Genomic DNA, 18,367 nt, shown 5'->3' with positions numbered 1-18,367 from the left:
ATGTTCACAGACATAGACAAGGATTTCTTTCTATGGAGAGGGCCCCAAATCCAACCAGAAAGCATTTGGTTACCTCCATTTTAATCATGCTCTTATTGCACTGGTGGGTATAACTTGCCGGGTAGGTTGGTAGTGTATCGTACATTGTTCACAGCTGGGCAAGACTAATGTCCTTCAGCTGATGAGTGGCTACAAAAGATGTGGTCCATATACCCAATGAAATTTTATTCAGCTGTAACAAAAATGTAAATTTACAGGGAAATGGAAAAAAATTATACTGGGTGATGTACCCCAGGTCCACAAAGACAAAGTCGCATGTTCTCTTACATCTGTGGATCCTGACTATGAATTCTCCAGTAGCGCATTAGACTTGTGGTGCCTATAGAGGCCAAGACGGTAAGAAAGGACATTGGAGAAGGAAATAAAAAGGCCTCAAGTGAGAGGGATTAACAGAACACGTAGGAAATGAAAGGAAGCAAAGGGGAGATTATGGATGGAAAGGTTAAAGTGTGGGGCAGGGGTGATGCCGAGGAAGCAGGTAAGAAGGGAGAGGTAACCAAAACCAAAGGTGTGTGGAAAAAAAGGGAAACCTATGTCCTTAAACTTTTAGAGTGTGGTTTTGATAGCCTCAGGAGCTTGAGGGTTACTTTGTAAATTCCTTTTCAGGTTACACTCATTCAGTCTACGGGAAGCTTTCAAACTTTATAATAAGAGAGCGTAGAAAATACATCTCTCAGTTCCTTTCCCCTTTTCCTCCAGCACAAATGCTAGACTTCCGTGCCAGCATGCATACCGTTGACAAACTGGTTTTGTAAAAGGAAGATAAATTTAGTGCATGTACTGTTTGAGTAGTCCCTCTCTGCCCACGGTCATGTGGACATGAGGCAAACTAAAAGCTTTTATGAATCTGTCTATAAATTCCTACTGCTGGGCTGAGCAGGATGTGGAGAGGGACAAGTTCTGCTTCCAGATCTGCAAATGCTGCTCCTAAATTCTGTCTTTCCATTCTTCTGTCTTCTTATAGCACATGGTAGCTGAGATGTGGCTAGAAATGGGACTGAAATGGAAGGGGCAGCAGGAAGAGAAATGGCATGAGACTCTTTCTGTGGAAACATCTATTCACCCCACGTAGGACGTTAATGACAGACCACAGAAGTAGAAACAGTCTCTCCCAAATCAGGCTTGGGAACCAGAAGTTTATTGGGGGTGACTTGCAGGGTCAAGAATGAGTCAAAAGCAGCTGCATCACTGAAAAGCCTACCCCAGCAGGGTGACAGCTCAGAAACAATGCATCCCTGGAGCTCCCTGCAGCATTTACACACAGTTCAGCCCGTGGAAGAGTCTCCTATCTCCAGAATTGTCCCCACTTATGCTTGTATCACTTCAAGAAGGGGACTTGTGAAGCCTGTAAACTTTGGTAACTTCCTAGGCCTTGTATGCTTAAATTTTGTTTACATCCTTAGGAATGTTTCAATTCAGAGGAAATGGCTATGCAACAATGAGTAGGAGCCAATTCTGCAGCTCAGGTCGCCTTTGGTAATCTTCTAAGAGTGTGTGTGTGTGTGTGTGCATGTGCACTTCTGTAAGTGTACATGTGGAGGACATCAGGAATCTTTAAACCCTCCCCACGTTTCTCACTGAGGTATATTCTCTCAAGCCCAGTCTTTTGTCAGTGGTGACTGTGGTGATATTGTGTCCCTCAATATATTTTGCACCCTAATAAACTTATCTGGGGTCAGAGAACAGAACAGCCACTAGATATAGAGGTCAGAAAAAATGGTGGCACACACACCTTTAATCCTAGCATTCCAAAGGCAGAGATCCATCTGGATCTCTGTGAGTTCAAAGCCACACTGGAAACAGACAGGCATGGTGACACGAGCCTTTAATCCCAGGAAGTGATGGCAGGAAGCAGAAAGGTATATAAGGCATGAGGACCAGGAACTAGAGCCTGGTTAAACTTTTAGGCTTTTAGCAGCAGTTCAGCTAAGATCCACTTGGGTAAGGACTCAGAGGCTTCCAGTCTGAGGAAACAGGATCAGGCGAGGTGAGGAAGCTTTGGCTTGTTCTGCTTCTCTGATCTTCCAGCATTCACCCCCATACCTGGCACTGGGTTTGATTTTATTAATAAGACCTTTTGAAATTCGTGCTACAAGTGACTATTCTGGTCACTTCGCCCAAGTCATCCTACTGCAGCCTTCTGAGAGTGGAAGGTACAACTACTAAGCTTTTACATGGGTTCTGGGCTGCAAACTCTGGCGCTCACACTTGAAGCAAGCGATTTACCCACTGAGCCATCTCCTCAACCACAGCTTTAGCTTTTTCATGTCTCATAGCCCCCGTTCCTGCCATTCCATGATGTCTGTTCTTTTTCTGCACTGTATCATTTTCTGTTCCTTTTCAACTGTTCTTCTCCAACTGCCTCCAGATTTTATGCCTATTTTTAGATCATTGTAGCAATTTATCTAATTCCCCAAACCCCCATTCTTTTTATTTAATTTATGCTCAGACTGGGGAATATTGATTTTTTTAAAAAAGTACATTATTCTCTGCTCTCTTTTAAATGTAACAGAAAAGTACATTTCAGTCTCGATTCCTAAGGAAATGAAGAAAGAGAAATTGCTGAGCTCCAACTGTGAATCATATGTTATACTTATTTCATGAATTCCCACAGCCACCTATACGGCTGATGATTCCTGCATTACAAAGATCAGAGAATTTGCATAATTTTACTAAGCTCACACAGCTGGTGGAGGCTGGGGCAGAAGCTTTCATCCTGATTTGTCAAGCTTAAAAGCCCATGAGACCACCACAGTTTGTTTAGATGCAGGCCCCAGCACCATTGACACTAGTGACTGTGGTATTTTTAAAACAAATTGAGTGCATCACATTGTGGCTTTTTACGAAGCTTTCCTCCTGCATAGCCGTTTATATGACATGTCATTTCTGATGTCTGTGAAATACCACCAGCATCACTGCCTTGGTAACTACCACGAACACCAGAAAGTGTGCAATAAACCGTGACAGACCAATGTCTTCACCAGCTTTCTTTTAGGAATATCAAACTACAATTAAAATTAGTGTTACGCAGACTTAAACATCTCTAGCTAGCCAACTGTGTGTGTTTTCTTAAAGATCAAATGTACTTGAAGGGAGTCTGGGGATCTCCAACTGTCATTGAATTGTCTACAGCTTTACTATGTCTTAAAAACCTCCAATGTCCCAATCAAATTCATTGCTTCAAACTCAGAGAAAGCTAGTGTAGAAACCCTACAACACATTCGTTGTATCCCCAGCCAATTATCTTTTCAGCCATTTAAATATAAAAATAAAGCTTCCTCAATCATATTTCTTTTATATTTCTGAAAGCCCCCCTTCTTGTGTTTCACTTGAGTAAATCTAAGCAATTTAAAACAAAACTCAACCTGGTGTATACAGAGTACAAGTGCTCACATGATTCTTCTGAGTGTTCTCAAAAAAGCGCATCCTCTAGTGGCATGTTTTCTTATGAGCCACTCGACACAGTTGTGACATTTCCAGCATTCTGAAAGGAGCTGGAGAAGGGAAAATATGCCCCATTAAATGAAAATGCTCATGCAATAAATTACTCCGTTATTAGGGAAGATAGAGGTAGGCTCAGGCACCTGGCCCTAATAACTTTTAGTGATTGCAAGTGGTAGACACATGTTTTGGCACCTTTTTAGTACTTGTACTCAAATTTTAGCTTAACTTTTGTACCTGGTGCTTACTTATGCATTTGCCTTATTAAATACCATTCAAGCTCATCAAATAGCAAAGCTATTCAGTTGTAGTAGGAATGGAAGGGGGTGTACACTGTTAAGAAAGGGTTATTGCTGAGGTCATTGCTACAACCCTATTGTGTATACCAGGGCTGATCCTCAACTCATGTATAAACATAGCATCCGTTATCTTTGCCAAAATAAATTTATGGTTGATATCTTCATTTGTTCAGCTTTCTAGATTATAGTGCTAACTTAAACCTTTATTAAATACTGTTGATCATGATAGTGTCCTTTATGCATGTGTGCCCTTCATAAAAATTCTGAGGTTTGGGGAGAGGGACACAGAAGTAACAGTGGAAGAATTCTTTTAACTCATATATTTTTTAATTTTTAAATTAAAATATGACTATATCATTTCCCCCTCCCCTCCCCTACCTCTGAGTCTTTTCATATGCCATATATGTGCTATGTATAGTAGAGACGTCCTCTTTGCCAGCAGCCAGCCTGCTTCTCAGCACTGGCCAACAGCCTCTGCTTCTTCTCCTTCTTGTCGCTGGCCTATGGTTGTGGGAAAGCTTGAACAGCTGCTGGCTGCTGGTCCACTGCCTAAGTGAACAGGCTCATTGCAGGAAGCACTTGCAGAGACTTACAGGTGGCGTCTCTTGCAGATGGTTGTGGATGGTGAGATCCCTCTTGCCCTGAGTGGCCTATCTAATGCCAAAGTTCTTGAGCTTTTTCTTAAACAGATTCATTACCTTTTTGTCCTGGGCTTCTTTAGGACAGCAGGGGATGGGGTCACCTTCTCCTCTTAGCTCTCTTCCCTTTGAGCATCATGCTTGGCTGGAGAAGATGAAACTGTCACTTGCATTGCCCCTAACAGTGGGAAGAGAAGAGGTTGAGGTGTGGTATGGATAAACAGTCTACCCAGGACACTGTTCAGTAAAGCACATGGACACAAGGCTCAGCCCAGGCTATCTCCCCATACCCAGCTGCATATCTTCGGGTCCCTGCGACACTGAGAATCTCATTCTCTTGCATTTGTATTTTTGGATACTGAAAGAATAGGAGCCCTTTCTTATCCTTGAGTTAAAGACCATACAATGTTTCTCAGAGGTGTTGCTTCAGAATGGTAGGGTCACACTTCTACTTTATGAGCTACTATAATGCCATTCTACCTTACAAGATCTCGTTATTAATTCCACTAGCACCTTTATCCAAGGATTTTTGTTAATTTCATTATTGTAGCATGTTTTCGTTCTCCAGACTGCAAGACAAAGAACATTAACTTCTGGAGGTTTCTGGGTCTGTGTGAGTATTACCATTCAGGGAATAAGCCTCGAATCCCAGTTTTTATTAAGGTTTCACTTCATCAGCATGATGGATTGACTCACTGTCCTTGTGACCAAACTCACTCTCCAACTCTCCCCTCTTGCCCAGAGGTTAACTCTATTACCCGCCTCAGTAGCCCACTCTCTAATTACATGGTTGGTTCTTCGGGCCTGACAGGTTCCATTCTAAGCATAGACTCAAATGTGATCTCAGGTTTGCCGTGTCATGAACAACAAAGTCCCTATTTGGGACTTTGGGAAATTGGGACAAGGATTTAGGGGTTGCCTCCCAGGAGCCTAGAATGAGGAAGAGCAAGCCAATTATTCACACAATGGCTGCCAACAGACTCTAAATCCGTAAGGCAAATTCATTCAAAACAGAATTGTCATCACAGCAGGGTTTTCACATAATAGCCAGAGTAGACAGCCATTTGTACTACAAATTGAAGAGCATACATAAGAAAGGCAGCGGTGTGCAGTAGCCAGACCTACAAATTACTGACCAGTTGTTTATAAATGCATCATAACTCCTGTAAAATGTGACTGGGAAAGTATGCTTGTTTAAGATTAAACCATAAATTAAAAATAATGCATTAATATTTAGCATCTCAACATAAAAATTATTCATAAAACTACAAAGATAAAGTGAAATCAATATAAAATTTAATTTAATGTAATTTTTAAAGATAGGTTGATCATGGACTTGCAGTCATCCTTCATGAATCTTCAGAGGGCTGGGGTTGTGGGCATGCATCACTGTACTCTACGGGAAATGGTATTTTTATTTTATTTTTTTATTTAATTTTTTATATTTATTTTACATACAAACCACAGTTTCCCCTCCCTCCTCTCCTCCCACCCCCTCTCTCTACCTCCTCCTACTCACCCCCATCCATTCTTCATCCATCTCCATTCAGAAAGGGAAAGGCCTCCCATGAAAGTCAACAGCATGGCATATTAAACTGAGGCAGGACCAAGCTCCTCACCCCCTGCATCAAGGCTGAGTGCAGCATCTCATCATAAGGAATAGGTTCCAAAAAGCCCGCTCATGTGCCAGGGACAGGTCCTGGTCCCACTGCTAGGGGTCCCACAAACAGACCAATTTACACAATTGTCACCCACATGCAGAGGGCCTACGTAGGTGCCATGTAGGCTCCATAGCTTTCGGTCTAGAGTCCCTGACCTCCCATGAGCTCTGGTCAGCTGTCTCTGTAGATTTCCTCATCATGATCTTGACCCCCCACTCCTTGCCCATATAATCCCTCCTCCCTCTCTTCAACAGGACTACCAGAGCTCGGCCCAGTGCTTGGGTGTGGATCTCTGCATCTGTCTGCTTCCATAATTTACTGGATAAAGGCTCTATGATGACAATTAGGGTAGTAACCAATCTTATTATAAAAGAAGGCCAGTTCAGGCACCCTCTCCACTATTGCTAGGAGTCTTAGCTGAGGTTATCCTTGTGGATTCCTAGGAGTTTCCCTGGCACCAGAGGAAATGGTGTTTTTAATCTGAAACTTAGTGATTGCTTATAAAATTTGTTTCTCACATTTGGTTGCAGAAAATAAATAAAGTTCCTTGGCTAATTATCTTCCAAGAATTTTAATTTTAAACCATATCAAAACTACCATCACTTGTTATAGAAATTGTTCTAGTATTTAACAGTCTTAGCACACTGACCAAACCCTAATTCTTCAACCTAGAGATAGATCCTGAGTTACCTGGTTTATACTGCATTTTGTTCAGTTTCCTCTGAACAGTCTTCACATACGTTGATCCACACTAACAACAGTCACTGCCATTATATATATATATGAATTATATGAAGAGAATATACTCAAACCTTGATTCTAATCTTATTTTCCAAATATGCTCCCATCTTCTAGATAAGTGTACTCTGTGAAACAGTATCTCCAACAGCCGCAATCCTAAAGGAAGCCATTTTAAAAAAATCAAAGAAAAAGAGCCTTTTTTCCTAGAAACAGCACACCATAATACAAAGATTAAATAGAAGGAAATTTTACCTCAAATTCATGCAAATTGCAAATTTGAATCTCAGTGTTGTGAGGTAGTTAACCAAAGCATGAACTTCTATATTCTGAGAAAATGGGACATTCCAACCAAAACAGAGATCAGAAAAGCATCTAGAAGTTTCCCAAAGTACGTTGCTGCAGTTTCCGGCTGTTTTCTCTGTAGACAACAGAATATCTAACAGATTGTAGACTGCCACTGTGGGCTTAGAAATTTCAATAGACTACAGATTTGCTTCTCTCTGAGATCGGAAAAAGGCAGTGGGCTATCTAGCCATGGATGGGAAAAGCTAAGTTTCTTCTATTCAGAAAGATTGAAACTGAGATAAGCACTAAGTAAAACACGATTCTTAATTACCAGCAAGAGTTTAAATAAGTAAGTACTATCAGCGTCAGTACTTTGGTAATAAAGTGAGTGTGCTGTCTGAATACTTGAATACTGATTTTTTTCTTTCTTCCTTTAGTTTTTGAGGGGATTTTCCTAAGGACTACAGCATTACTTGCCTTTTAAGTTATCTTTACATTATCTGTTTGGAAAATCTTGAATGATAACATAAGAAAAGTTTTGTAATATTACATCTTATATCATAAAACATTATTATTTTGAAATTATATATCTAAATTTTGCCTCTAAAATAATAATTTCAACTACAGTTTCAAACATGTTTGCAAGTATTATTTATGCAGTTATTAAAATTTCTCAGTGAGTTACTATATGTCCATACTTCAGATAAACTGACAGTTGAGCTGAGACCACTAAGAAGGTAAAAAATTAAAAAGAGAAGAGGTGGGCAGTGTCAGCACCGTATTCACACTTGTTCACAGATGCTTGTCTCTTGTTTGCAGTTAGTAAGACAATGAGCTGCCAACAGTGGTGAACAAACAGAACCTAGACTTCTTAGAGTCATTGCTTAATGCAGAAGAAGAACAAAGAAAAAATTATTTACAAAATGATGCTGTGTCGCCTTGAATAACAAAGGCTAGTCATTAAGAGTCATTTTATTGCTAAGTCTCATTAAAAGAAATATAGTAGTAGGTTTTCTCCCTAGACCCATGATTTACCTAGTCTCAGATTCTTGGCCATTTTAGCAATACTGTGTATGGGTTCAACCTTATAGGAGGGACGTTAAATATAATCACAAGGTGGTTGATTAATCCCATAATATGTGTGCCACTGTTGGGCCAGTGTATCTTGTAGGCAAGTCTGTTCTGTAGATTTACTCAGAAGTAAGTGTAGGAAGCTGCGCAGAGTGGCACATGCCTTCAATCCCAGCACTCAGAAGGCAGAGGCAGGCAGATCTGTGAGTTTGAGGCCACCCTGGTCTACACAGTGAGATTCGGGGCAGCCAGAGTGATATAAAGAGACCCTGTCTCAAAAAGGAGAAACAAAAAGATTCAGAATAGCATGGCACCGGGGTAGGAAAGAGTTTGGTGAATGTCAGGAAAGGTTAACATGATGAAAGAGTAAATAAGGAGTGAACAACCAACGTGAGGCCCGATTTAAGGAGCAAGGGTTATATGATGCAGAGATCACAATCTGGCTATAACTTCGTATTTAAGTGCCAGGGACTGCCTGGAAGATTTTAAATAGAAAGTCATATGATCATATTTGAGTCTGTCAAATATTTCTTTGGCTACTATATGGAGAATGGTTTGGAAGAAGGCAAGTGAGGGGACACAATGGATAGAATATTAGAAACCTGTACCAAATTGCCATAGGTAACAGTGTACTGGGCAACTGTGGTAAACATAAGAAAGAGTAGACACATTTAAGGTTTTTCACTAGTTGCGGTATTTAGGACATGATAATGGGCTGTATTTAGGAGCACTAGGTACAGATTTGGTATGATGTGTTTATGTAGCCCTTATATAAAATCATTTCTAAGAGACCTACTCTACCAGAGAGCTTTGTGAAATGGTTGCATTTGGACAGGCCCAAAGGAAATGGCCCACACAAAAAGAAGAAGCCATAAGATGTGACCCCCAGATCCACAGGAGAGGTAGAGAAAAGGAGCTTGTATCTTTTAGTAATTAATTAATCAATAAATGAAGGTTCAGAACTGTCATAGTTTCTAGGTAAAGTTGTATGTTCAGATCACCACACACAAGAGCATTAGAGATGGGGTCGTAACAATCAGCAGCACTCAAGGAGTGTGTCATGTTGCAAGAACCATTTGAAATGTGTCCCACATATGAATTAGTGACTTCTCAACACTTTGAGCTATATAGCCTTCTGTGCAATAGGCTAGAAAATGGGGCTAGGGATTCAATGTGGTCAGTTTTTCTCACAAATGTAAGAGAGTACATGTGACTGTGAAATGCCCCATCACTGCACCAGACTGCAAAGAAAAGGCAAAACTTTAATAACTAAAGCTAGCAAACAAACAAACAAATAAATAAATAAATAAATAAATAAATAAATAAATAAATAAAATCTGCATAGACCATAGTGGTCAAACATTCCTCAAGAATTCAAAGGAAGGAAATGTCCTTTATATGTTAAATCATCTTTTTGTTGTACATCCAGTGTCCTGGAATTGCAAGAGTACTTGGCAAACATTGAAAAACTCCCTTGACCTTTGGATCAACATCATTGCTTGTGAATCTCTGGGTATTTGGAGTTTTAATAGAGCTCTGGCTGTTGTGAATTGCTTCTTCACAAAGATCTCCAAGAAGTTCTTAACATGTAATTGTTCCTTGTTTTCTTTCAAACTTTTTTTAATGGAAATCCATTTTCTTTTGTCTGATCTTTTAAGTTACATCCCTATTCTTCAACCATTTGCGATTGATACTTTAGTGACCTTTTCTAACAAAATTACATATTGGTACACAATTCTTAGTGGAAGAAATTGCCTTAATCTGAATTGTTTAAAACTAGAGAGGGAAGTAAGGAGGTATTTCATTTCTATTTCAATGAAGTCCTAAATTATATAGTAATGATTCCATAAGTATTGAAACATCTACAGAGGTTGAAAATAAAAGTGTCAATCCTTCCCAGTAATCCTGCAGTCTGTCTCCTGCATGCTCCCTGTCTCATCTCTGTTTCCATAAGCAGCAATGTGTAGCTCTCAGTTCGAGCATCCTTAGTAGAGAGGACTGATAGAAGTTTTGAATAGTGAGTAAAGGTCCTGAAAGGAAGTGAAATTAGGGATGTAATGAGCCCCTCACTGAGAGGTGGTAATGCCTGGCAGCCAGCTTTCTAGTGTATAGATGCTACATGTGTGTCTCTCCCCTTTCTGATGTTCTCTGGGTTGAGAAACAAAGATGGCTGTATCTCTTTGCCTTCCATGTCTATTTGTAGCACACTTTGTCAAGGCAGTCTATTTGACAGCCTGATACTATGATTGTCTGTGTGAAATTGCTCTTTGGTGTGAAGAAAACCATGACTAATTCAAAGAAAGATTATTTCAGTGGAATCTTTGAAAGTTGTCAAGCAATTGGAAAATACAAACAGAAAGCAAAACAAATCATTCAGGAAAAATATCCGTCCATATTAAAACCTTTGGTGTTCTTATAAAAGACTGATTTCACACCTTGTGTCTGGGAAACTGTCTCTCTGCCAAGAGTAATAGATGAGGATTCATGGTCCACCTGAAGCTGAGAACAATTACAATGATTCTGAGTTGACCCAAATCCTCTCTAAAATAAGCTAGCATCCTCTGGGAATTGGCAGGAACTGGACAGGACCAATAGATAAGGAACACCTTGACCCATTGTTAGTCACTTCCTCAGTATACATTGTACATTTGTAGTTTGGAAGGTATTTGTTTCTAGCTGGTATCATTTGATACGTATGAAAGTTTAATTTAAAAGTCATGTAAATTCCCAGATTGTTTATTTCTTTGGGTACCTTCTGCTTGCATGATGAGGACTTCTAAAACAAACAAACAAACAAAACCTCTATAAAATTTCCTACAGTCTGCAATCAAATCTGTGTGCTTCTTCTGAGATTTCATTGTGTTACTGCCGCACATGCTGAGGCTCCAATTGAAATGTAGCGGACTCGGTAGAAAGTGCAGCAGACACAATGAGATCCTTGGAGCAGGCCAGTTAAAGTTGGAAGTTTCGTCATTCTTTGTGTCCAATGGTGTAGCTAGAGTTTTCCTGCCTTGCCCACAGTCAGGACAAATCTCTGTCTACCGCCAGTCCCCCAGCTGCTCGGACCCAACCAAGTAAACACAGAGACTTATATTGCTTACAAACTATATGGCCATGGCAGGCTTCTTGCTAACTGTTCTTATAGCTTAAATTAATCCATTTCCATAAATCTATACCTTGCCACGTGGCTTGTGGTTTACCGAAATCTTCACATGCTGCTGGTCATGGTGGCAGCTGGCAGTGACTCCCTCCGCCTTCCTGTTCTCTCCTTTCTCCTCTCTGTTAGTTCTGCCTATACTTCCTGCCTCGTCACTGGCCAATCAGTGTTTTATTTATTGACCAATCAGAGCAATTTGACATACAGACCATCCCACAGCACAATGGAATGGGCTGAATATTGTTTATAGAAAGTATTCGTTATTTAATTTTTTGAAATTGTGATCAATGGAAAGAACAGATGGCCAAGAATGTGTTAAGTGGAGTGCAATATTTTGTCTATCCTGCCACCACCCAGTTACTAACACAATAAGAAGGTTGGCTGACAGCATCCAACTTCAAGAATTCTAATGGTCTTAATAGATGCCATTTTAATTCTACCAAACAATAACTAATGATAGATTTAAATATGTGTATTTATAGTACATTTCAAAACCCTAAATTAAAACTATAATCAAGACAAATCTTAATCCTAGCACGTGGGAGGCTGAAGCAGGAGGATCACTGTGAATTCACAGTAAGTTCAGGGGTGGGCTGTGCAGTGAGACTCTAGAGAGGAGAAGAAACAAAAGGACAAACCTTCCCATATTCTAATGAGAGTTTTCTTGGTCTTAGGAGCACGGCATTCCTACTGACATGGGCTACGCAGTGTCCCCTCACCACTCCGGCGTCTACCCTGTCCACGTTCAGCTTTATGAGGCCTGGAAGAAGGTTTGGAATATTAAAATCACCAGCACTGAAGAATATCCTCACCTGAAACCGGCTAGGTATCGGAGAGGCTTCATCCACAAAAACATCATGGTGAGCTCCTGCATGTGTAGGGTTTGGCTAGTTCGTCCAGATGACAGCACACAGGCACAGGCAGAGAGAAAGGAGGGCAAAGCGTTAAGAGCGTGACGCAGGAGAGGGCGTGCTGTGTGAAGAGTGTTGTCATACCTAAGGAAGGCGTTCTTGTCATAGCTGTGTCTTCCTGTTCAATAGAACTCTGAAAAAATAAAATAAAAACCTTCTTTCCTGTCACTCCTGCTGGCAAGCAATCCCTGGTGTAAAAATACCAGGAAAACATTACATCAAAGTTAGAAATAATTTTAGACTATCATTTCTTACAAAAGTCATGTAGTAGATCAAAGTCATGGCAGCTCTCCATAGTCACCATCCTGTGCTTTTATAAGCTGGTCAAGATGCACCTCTTTACCATACCAGGTCCCCCAAAACACTGCAGTGTGTATAGCAAAAAGCCACATGTGAGGACATGACTTGTTGCCAGCTGCCAGAGAACAAATGGCACTGAGTCAAACTGATGCATGTGAACAGATATCTGCTCTCCAGAGCAGGGGCAGCTGACTTCTTTCCACACAGTTTTCCAATGTCTGCTAAAAGTCAAGTGGATGATGGCATTTAACTTGCATCAACCCCCATCTCAATGTGTCCCTCAACAAGAAAAATGCTGTAAATGCTAGATGAGGGTATAATGGACACCTTCTTCTCCCAGCTTGCCCTTCCTTGGTACTCAAAGTAAATTTATCATCTGGCCAGCTTTCTGATGAGAGAGTTCTAAAAGCCTGCACAAGGTCATAATTTAAAAGCGTGTGGTGCACTTTTGCTGGTGTGATGTCATAGGCAACCCTACAGTAGTGAATGTCAGTCTCTGGAGACTGTATTCAGCATGGTTCTGTCCTGTTTCTGCCTCTGCCCAAAGGACTTCATTTCCCATACCTCCTTAAAACTGTATTTTGCCTGTGTTGCAAATGCATGCATGTTGCAGATAACCAAAGCTCAGGCAGATTTCCTCTTGACACAATTGCACCTGTCATTCTGCTTTCGCATGGATTTGATTCACGGACTCCTGCATGAGAATTTCCAGATGAAAAGTGTTCAGCAGGCTATAGGCTGTGCAGAAGAGAGATGGGATATCACCAGGAACTATCCAAACAGACATACAAGTTGAGAACTGGAGAGCCGAATGCCCTCCTAATAGAGATGGGAAGGAAAGAGCTAGGGACTGAGGCGTGAACCCTAAATCTTATACCAGGCCCATATTTTCTAACTGAAGTGAAATCATCTATTAATTAAAATCAAAAGACTTAGGGTATTCTTTTTCCTTCCAAACCATCATTAATCCTGCTATCACTAGTTCAGTTACATAATTTAAACTTCCCACTAGGACTTCTAAACCTTCTCTGAGTTCCCGCACTAATCCCTTTAGAGTATCTTCATTGTTCTCTGGCAGCCACTGATCTTAACTCACTGCTTCGTCTTCATGTTGACTGTGGTACAAGATCCCACTTGGTAAATTTTCACCTTCTGCCCACCATTCAGTGAAGGCTAGCATGTAGGCAGTGCCAGCCCTTGACTCCTCCCGACCTTTCTAACCTTACAAGTCTCAGCTGTTCCCACGCTCTTTAATGCATCCTTTACAGATGGAACATGCTCAGCAGCACACCTGCATTTCTGTCTTCCGTGGCCCATCGTGGAACACTCTGTTCGCTGTGAATGGCTTCCCAGGCATTCTATCCCAGCTAACCTTCATTTTAACTCATGTAACTAATGGAAGCACTGTGGTTCTCCTCTGAACTCGTGTGTTCCATGGGGGCACAAAGCCTCTCTATTGGGCACATTTTATCCTCACACATAAGGAATGAATAGAAAACTAAGTTCTGAACCCTGAACCCTGGTCATTAAATGAGACCCTCTGGATAGACACAGAGGCCTGTGAGCAACAAGACTCACACTCTGTCTACACACTGTGCACAAAGGGAGGCCCAGGGGTAAGGCTCTCACTGATCTGAGTGTACCCCCCTTACATACACAATGGCCAGCAGTCTTGGGTCACCTCACTGTCGGCAGAGTTGCCTGTTTGAAGCCTTCCCAGGCATTTTATTGGTGTGCCTTAAGACGTTTTGACTGGGATTTCACCATTGCCCAAGAACTGTCAGCCACAACAAAGATTACAGTTTACAAGTCTGAATTTCATGGCGTTACACTACCACCCTTCTCTGAGGGCAAGTCCATATTAAAATGCCGTGGAAAAGTTTCTCATTCCATCTGTAGCATAAGAGCTGTTTCAGGAAATGTGTTCATCACCCTATAGCTGTATCTCAAATCAAAACAGTGGAACAGGACCCTGATCCTGATCCTGCCTGTCTGCCTAGCCTCCCAGGGGGGCCCGCTGAGGCCCTAAGACTCAGAGTAAAGGCCTCCCCTTTAATCTTTTCAAACTCACAGAATTTAAGAAAAAGACAACATTCAATTTTCTTCACAGTTGTATCCACTTAACCAAATGACCTGGACAGGCTAGCTTCCTGGACAGCCCTGCATGTTCTATGCAAGATAAACAAACTAAATCCTGAAAGTGATTTATTTGAAGTCATTCACTTTTAAAATGTAGCAGGACCCCGGCATTTAATCACATGTAGACATTTTCTTATTTAGTTTTGGATATTCCTCCTTACCCTGATATATTGTTAATACTATTTTTAGTAATTTTTTAAGAATTCCATAGACTTTATTTTAATCATACCCCTGATAAATTTTATGTCCTCTCAGAATAGAACACACACACACACACACACACACACACACACACACACACACACACACACACTTCTCTTCTACATGAACTAGCATAGAATTTAAAACAAATATTTGCCAAGTTCATGAGTAAAGATTGTAAATGGCTTTAACTGACATGAAATTACATGTCCAATTATTGATAGTAAACATATCTGAAACAGTTGGAATTTTTTGATTGTGGTTTTGTGTACAGCATTATAACAGTTTATGATGTTTTCAGACATGAAAAACCCTGAGTTAATAAGCATTGGATTTAAACTGAAATACTTTAACTGATCTAAGGTAAAATAGCTTTCTCACTGTATATGATTTTGCAAAATGAGTGAGATATATAGAGTGTTGACTGACTCAGAAATATCTGACACACTAATTGAGCTGAGAATTATATTTCCTGGGAAAACTTCTAAGAAGTAGAGTAGAACCTCTCACAGTGCTGTTTAAACTACTGGAAAAGAAGTCGTATATACATAGAAAGCTGAAAACGTGGAAGTCTTCAACAGGTAGTGTTTACAAAGCAGTCATTGAACCAAAATGTTTTGAGTTAAGGCAATAAAAATGATGATTTGTTTACTTAAAGCAATGAGCAGAATGCCTGACTACGTGGTGTTGAAAGCCTCTCGGCTTCCCCCACACACTCATGGGTTGGCTGTGTCTTCAAGTGTGGCAAGCACAGGCCACTGTGGGTCTCACTGTGTGGCTGAGCTGAAAATAGCAAAACTTCTTTTATCACTGCACTTTCATGTAAGAACTCTGGACCTGGGGTGGGGGGCAAAAAGACCTCATCACAGATGTGGACGTTGGAAGCAAAGGAGAAAAGACCTTCTGCTAAGTGACCATTTGTCATTCTGTTTGTTACACTTTTTAAAGCTAACAACTAAACAGATACACTCTTACTTTTGGATCTGGCAGCCTTAACACTTGGAAGCTGGGGCTCTTGCTGCAGTGTTTTTCAAGCTAGGGCAGAAAAATGAATTGTTGCTTTTAAAGGTTTATTCTGTTTAAAATGCCACTTTCTAAGAAGTACCTTGTTAATACCTGACTTCATTTCCAAATGTGTGGCAGAAGGACTCATTCGCATTTTACCAATGAGGGTTATACACAATTCCAGTATTTTAAAGTCTTACTTAATTTTATTTCTTACGGTGCTAAAACATATTAGACCCTGTAATAAAAGTACTAATTTTGAGACTTAAAATAGAGAAATGGCTAAAATAATTCAAAGTCTATTTCAGTTTTAGTTATTTCTTTAACTTCCCTGACTGCCCCTTCTCCTTTATGAGATCTTTTTAACTCCCAACAGTGGAGGGTTCCTCCAGGTCCCAGTTAGAGCTCAATAAATACCACCTTTATATCCTCTTCCACGAGGAAAAACAAGTTAAGACTCAATGAAGATAAACTACAGCTTTCTCCTTACATGGCCATCTTTTCTTCAGGTTCTTCCAAGGCAAACCTGTGGGCTCTTCACTCACACAATTTTCTACAAAGAATATCCAGGAGGTCCCAAGGAACTGGACAAGAGTATTCATGGAGGGGAGCTCTTTTTCACTGTGGTTCTCAACCCAGTAAGTACCTAAGAGTTGCTCTTAAAACAAATCATGTTTAAAACAACAAGGTGCATAAAAATTACCTTGAGGAAGAAATAGGGAATTGGGTATTTACCAGTCAAGTAGCATGAAGCTTGCTGCTCTCCTCCTCCTCCTCCTCCTCCTCCTCCTCCTCCTCCTCCTCCTCCTCCTCCTCCTCTTCCTCCTCCTCCTCCTCCCCCTCTCCCTCTCCTCCCTCCTCTTCCTCTCTTCCTTCTCTCACACCTTTCTCCTCTCTGTCCTCTGGCCCATCCCTTTTCTCTCGCTGTTCTCTCTTCCTCTTCCTCTATTTCTCCCCTTTTCTCTCTCTCTCCCTTTCTCCTCTCTGTCCCACTCTCTCATCTCATTTCTCCTCTCTGATACAAGAAAGCACAGATTTTGTCAGTACAAAGAAAGGAGTTGGATAATTGCCTCTGTCGTTCCCCATCCATGCTCAGGTCTGCCCTGCTGGGTTACAGAGCATCTCTGATTAATGGTGGGATGCTCTTTCTCCTTCACTTCTTTATACTAGCGTATCAGCAATGCAGTGAGCCACTGGCAGATTAATTTTCCCGGAGGTGCGTGTCATCAAGTCGTGTGGTGAAAGAAGAGCTATTGCAGTGAGCTGCAGAAGGAAAAAGCTGGTAGTGGTTTTCTCCCATGAAAGAGAACAGAAAAAAAATAGAGATAAATTTTTTTAAACAGGATGAAAGTTGGATAAGATAGAAATAAACAATAAAATTTGAGTCTTGGCTTGACCTTAATTTTACAGGCTCTATAAATAAAATTGCCAGTATTCCTCATCATCTACTCTATTCAAAAGCAGATATATATTTTAGAAGCTAGAAAATGAGATAGATGAAAAGGTAGCTCAGTCTTTGATGGCATCTGCATGAGTTCACGCCTCAGGATCCTTTGTGACTTTCAGCCTTTAGGAAGGTTATCAAACTTCTGAACCCTCCCCAAGCAGATATTTCTAATTTATGCTCCACAAATAACCCCCTCTTCTAGATTACCTATATTTTGGGTTATTCTGTATGGATTTCTTCTCTTTTTTGCTCAATTTAACCAATAATGTGTAGGGTAAAGGAACTTTGCCAGTGTGTGCTTATAAACCAAAGACCTGTGAGATGCTAACAAATTCATCAATGGTTTTCAGACCCTTGAATCTATATTCTGCAAGATTCTGATGGAACAATGTAGTCTGTGCCATTGATGATTTAATATTTGAAAACTTCCTGATATTATAGTCTCTGAACCAAATGATCTCTACTCATCACAGAAGAAATTTAAAGGTCACTCATATATTATGAACTTATATTAATTTTTACCTATTATCTGATAAGTAATGTTTTTCTTTAATAAAAAACACATAAATTTTTAAACTAGAAATGTTAACAGCAAGGTTATGTTGGCCTTGGTGCCAATTTAGGCTAACATACAAATTTTTCTTTCTAGATTGGAAAACTTTCCAAAGATAATTATTTTCAGTTTACAAAAAATTGGCTCAAATTAACTAGGAGCTTTTGACATATACCATAGGATAGACAATGGTCTGAGATGATTCATCTGGTATACAAGGCCCAATCTAGAGTAGAAATTCTCTTTCCCTGGTGGAGACAGGTGCTTGTGAAGTCAACATTAGACTCTCGACATGAGGGCGTGTGCTATCCTTAGTGATGTCTGCCTGGATGACCAAAGGGAGGAATGGAGCATGCTTCCCAAGAATTCTCATACCAAAATTAAATGGTCCAAGACAGCCATGTTCACGCTTCAAAACCTCCAGCTTCAGTGAAGCATTCATGATGTTAGCAGATGAC

General features: G+C 40.5%; 1 protein-coding gene across 1 annotated transcript in view; it reads left to right on the top strand.

The window, feature by feature from the left end:
- Ndst3 (N-deacetylase and N-sulfotransferase 3) overlaps positions 1-18,367 on the top strand; it is a 139,168-nt gene that overhangs the window by 52,901 nt on the left and 67,900 nt on the right. The window contains exons 4-5 of the mRNA XM_059266202.1: positions 12,028-12,213; positions 16,419-16,547. Of these exons, the coding sequence (XP_059122185.1) occupies positions 12,028-12,213; positions 16,419-16,547 (315 nt within the window). The remainder of the gene's footprint in view (positions 1-12,027; positions 12,214-16,418; positions 16,548-18,367) is intronic.

This window comes from Peromyscus eremicus, chromosome 6 (assembly GCF_949786415.1).
Source record: "Peromyscus eremicus chromosome 6, PerEre_H2_v1, whole genome shotgun sequence".
Classification (NCBI taxonomy): domain Eukaryota; kingdom Metazoa; phylum Chordata; class Mammalia; order Rodentia; family Cricetidae; genus Peromyscus; species Peromyscus eremicus.
Note: the sequence above shows the minus strand (reverse complement) of the source record. Positions and strands in the feature narration are given on the sequence as shown.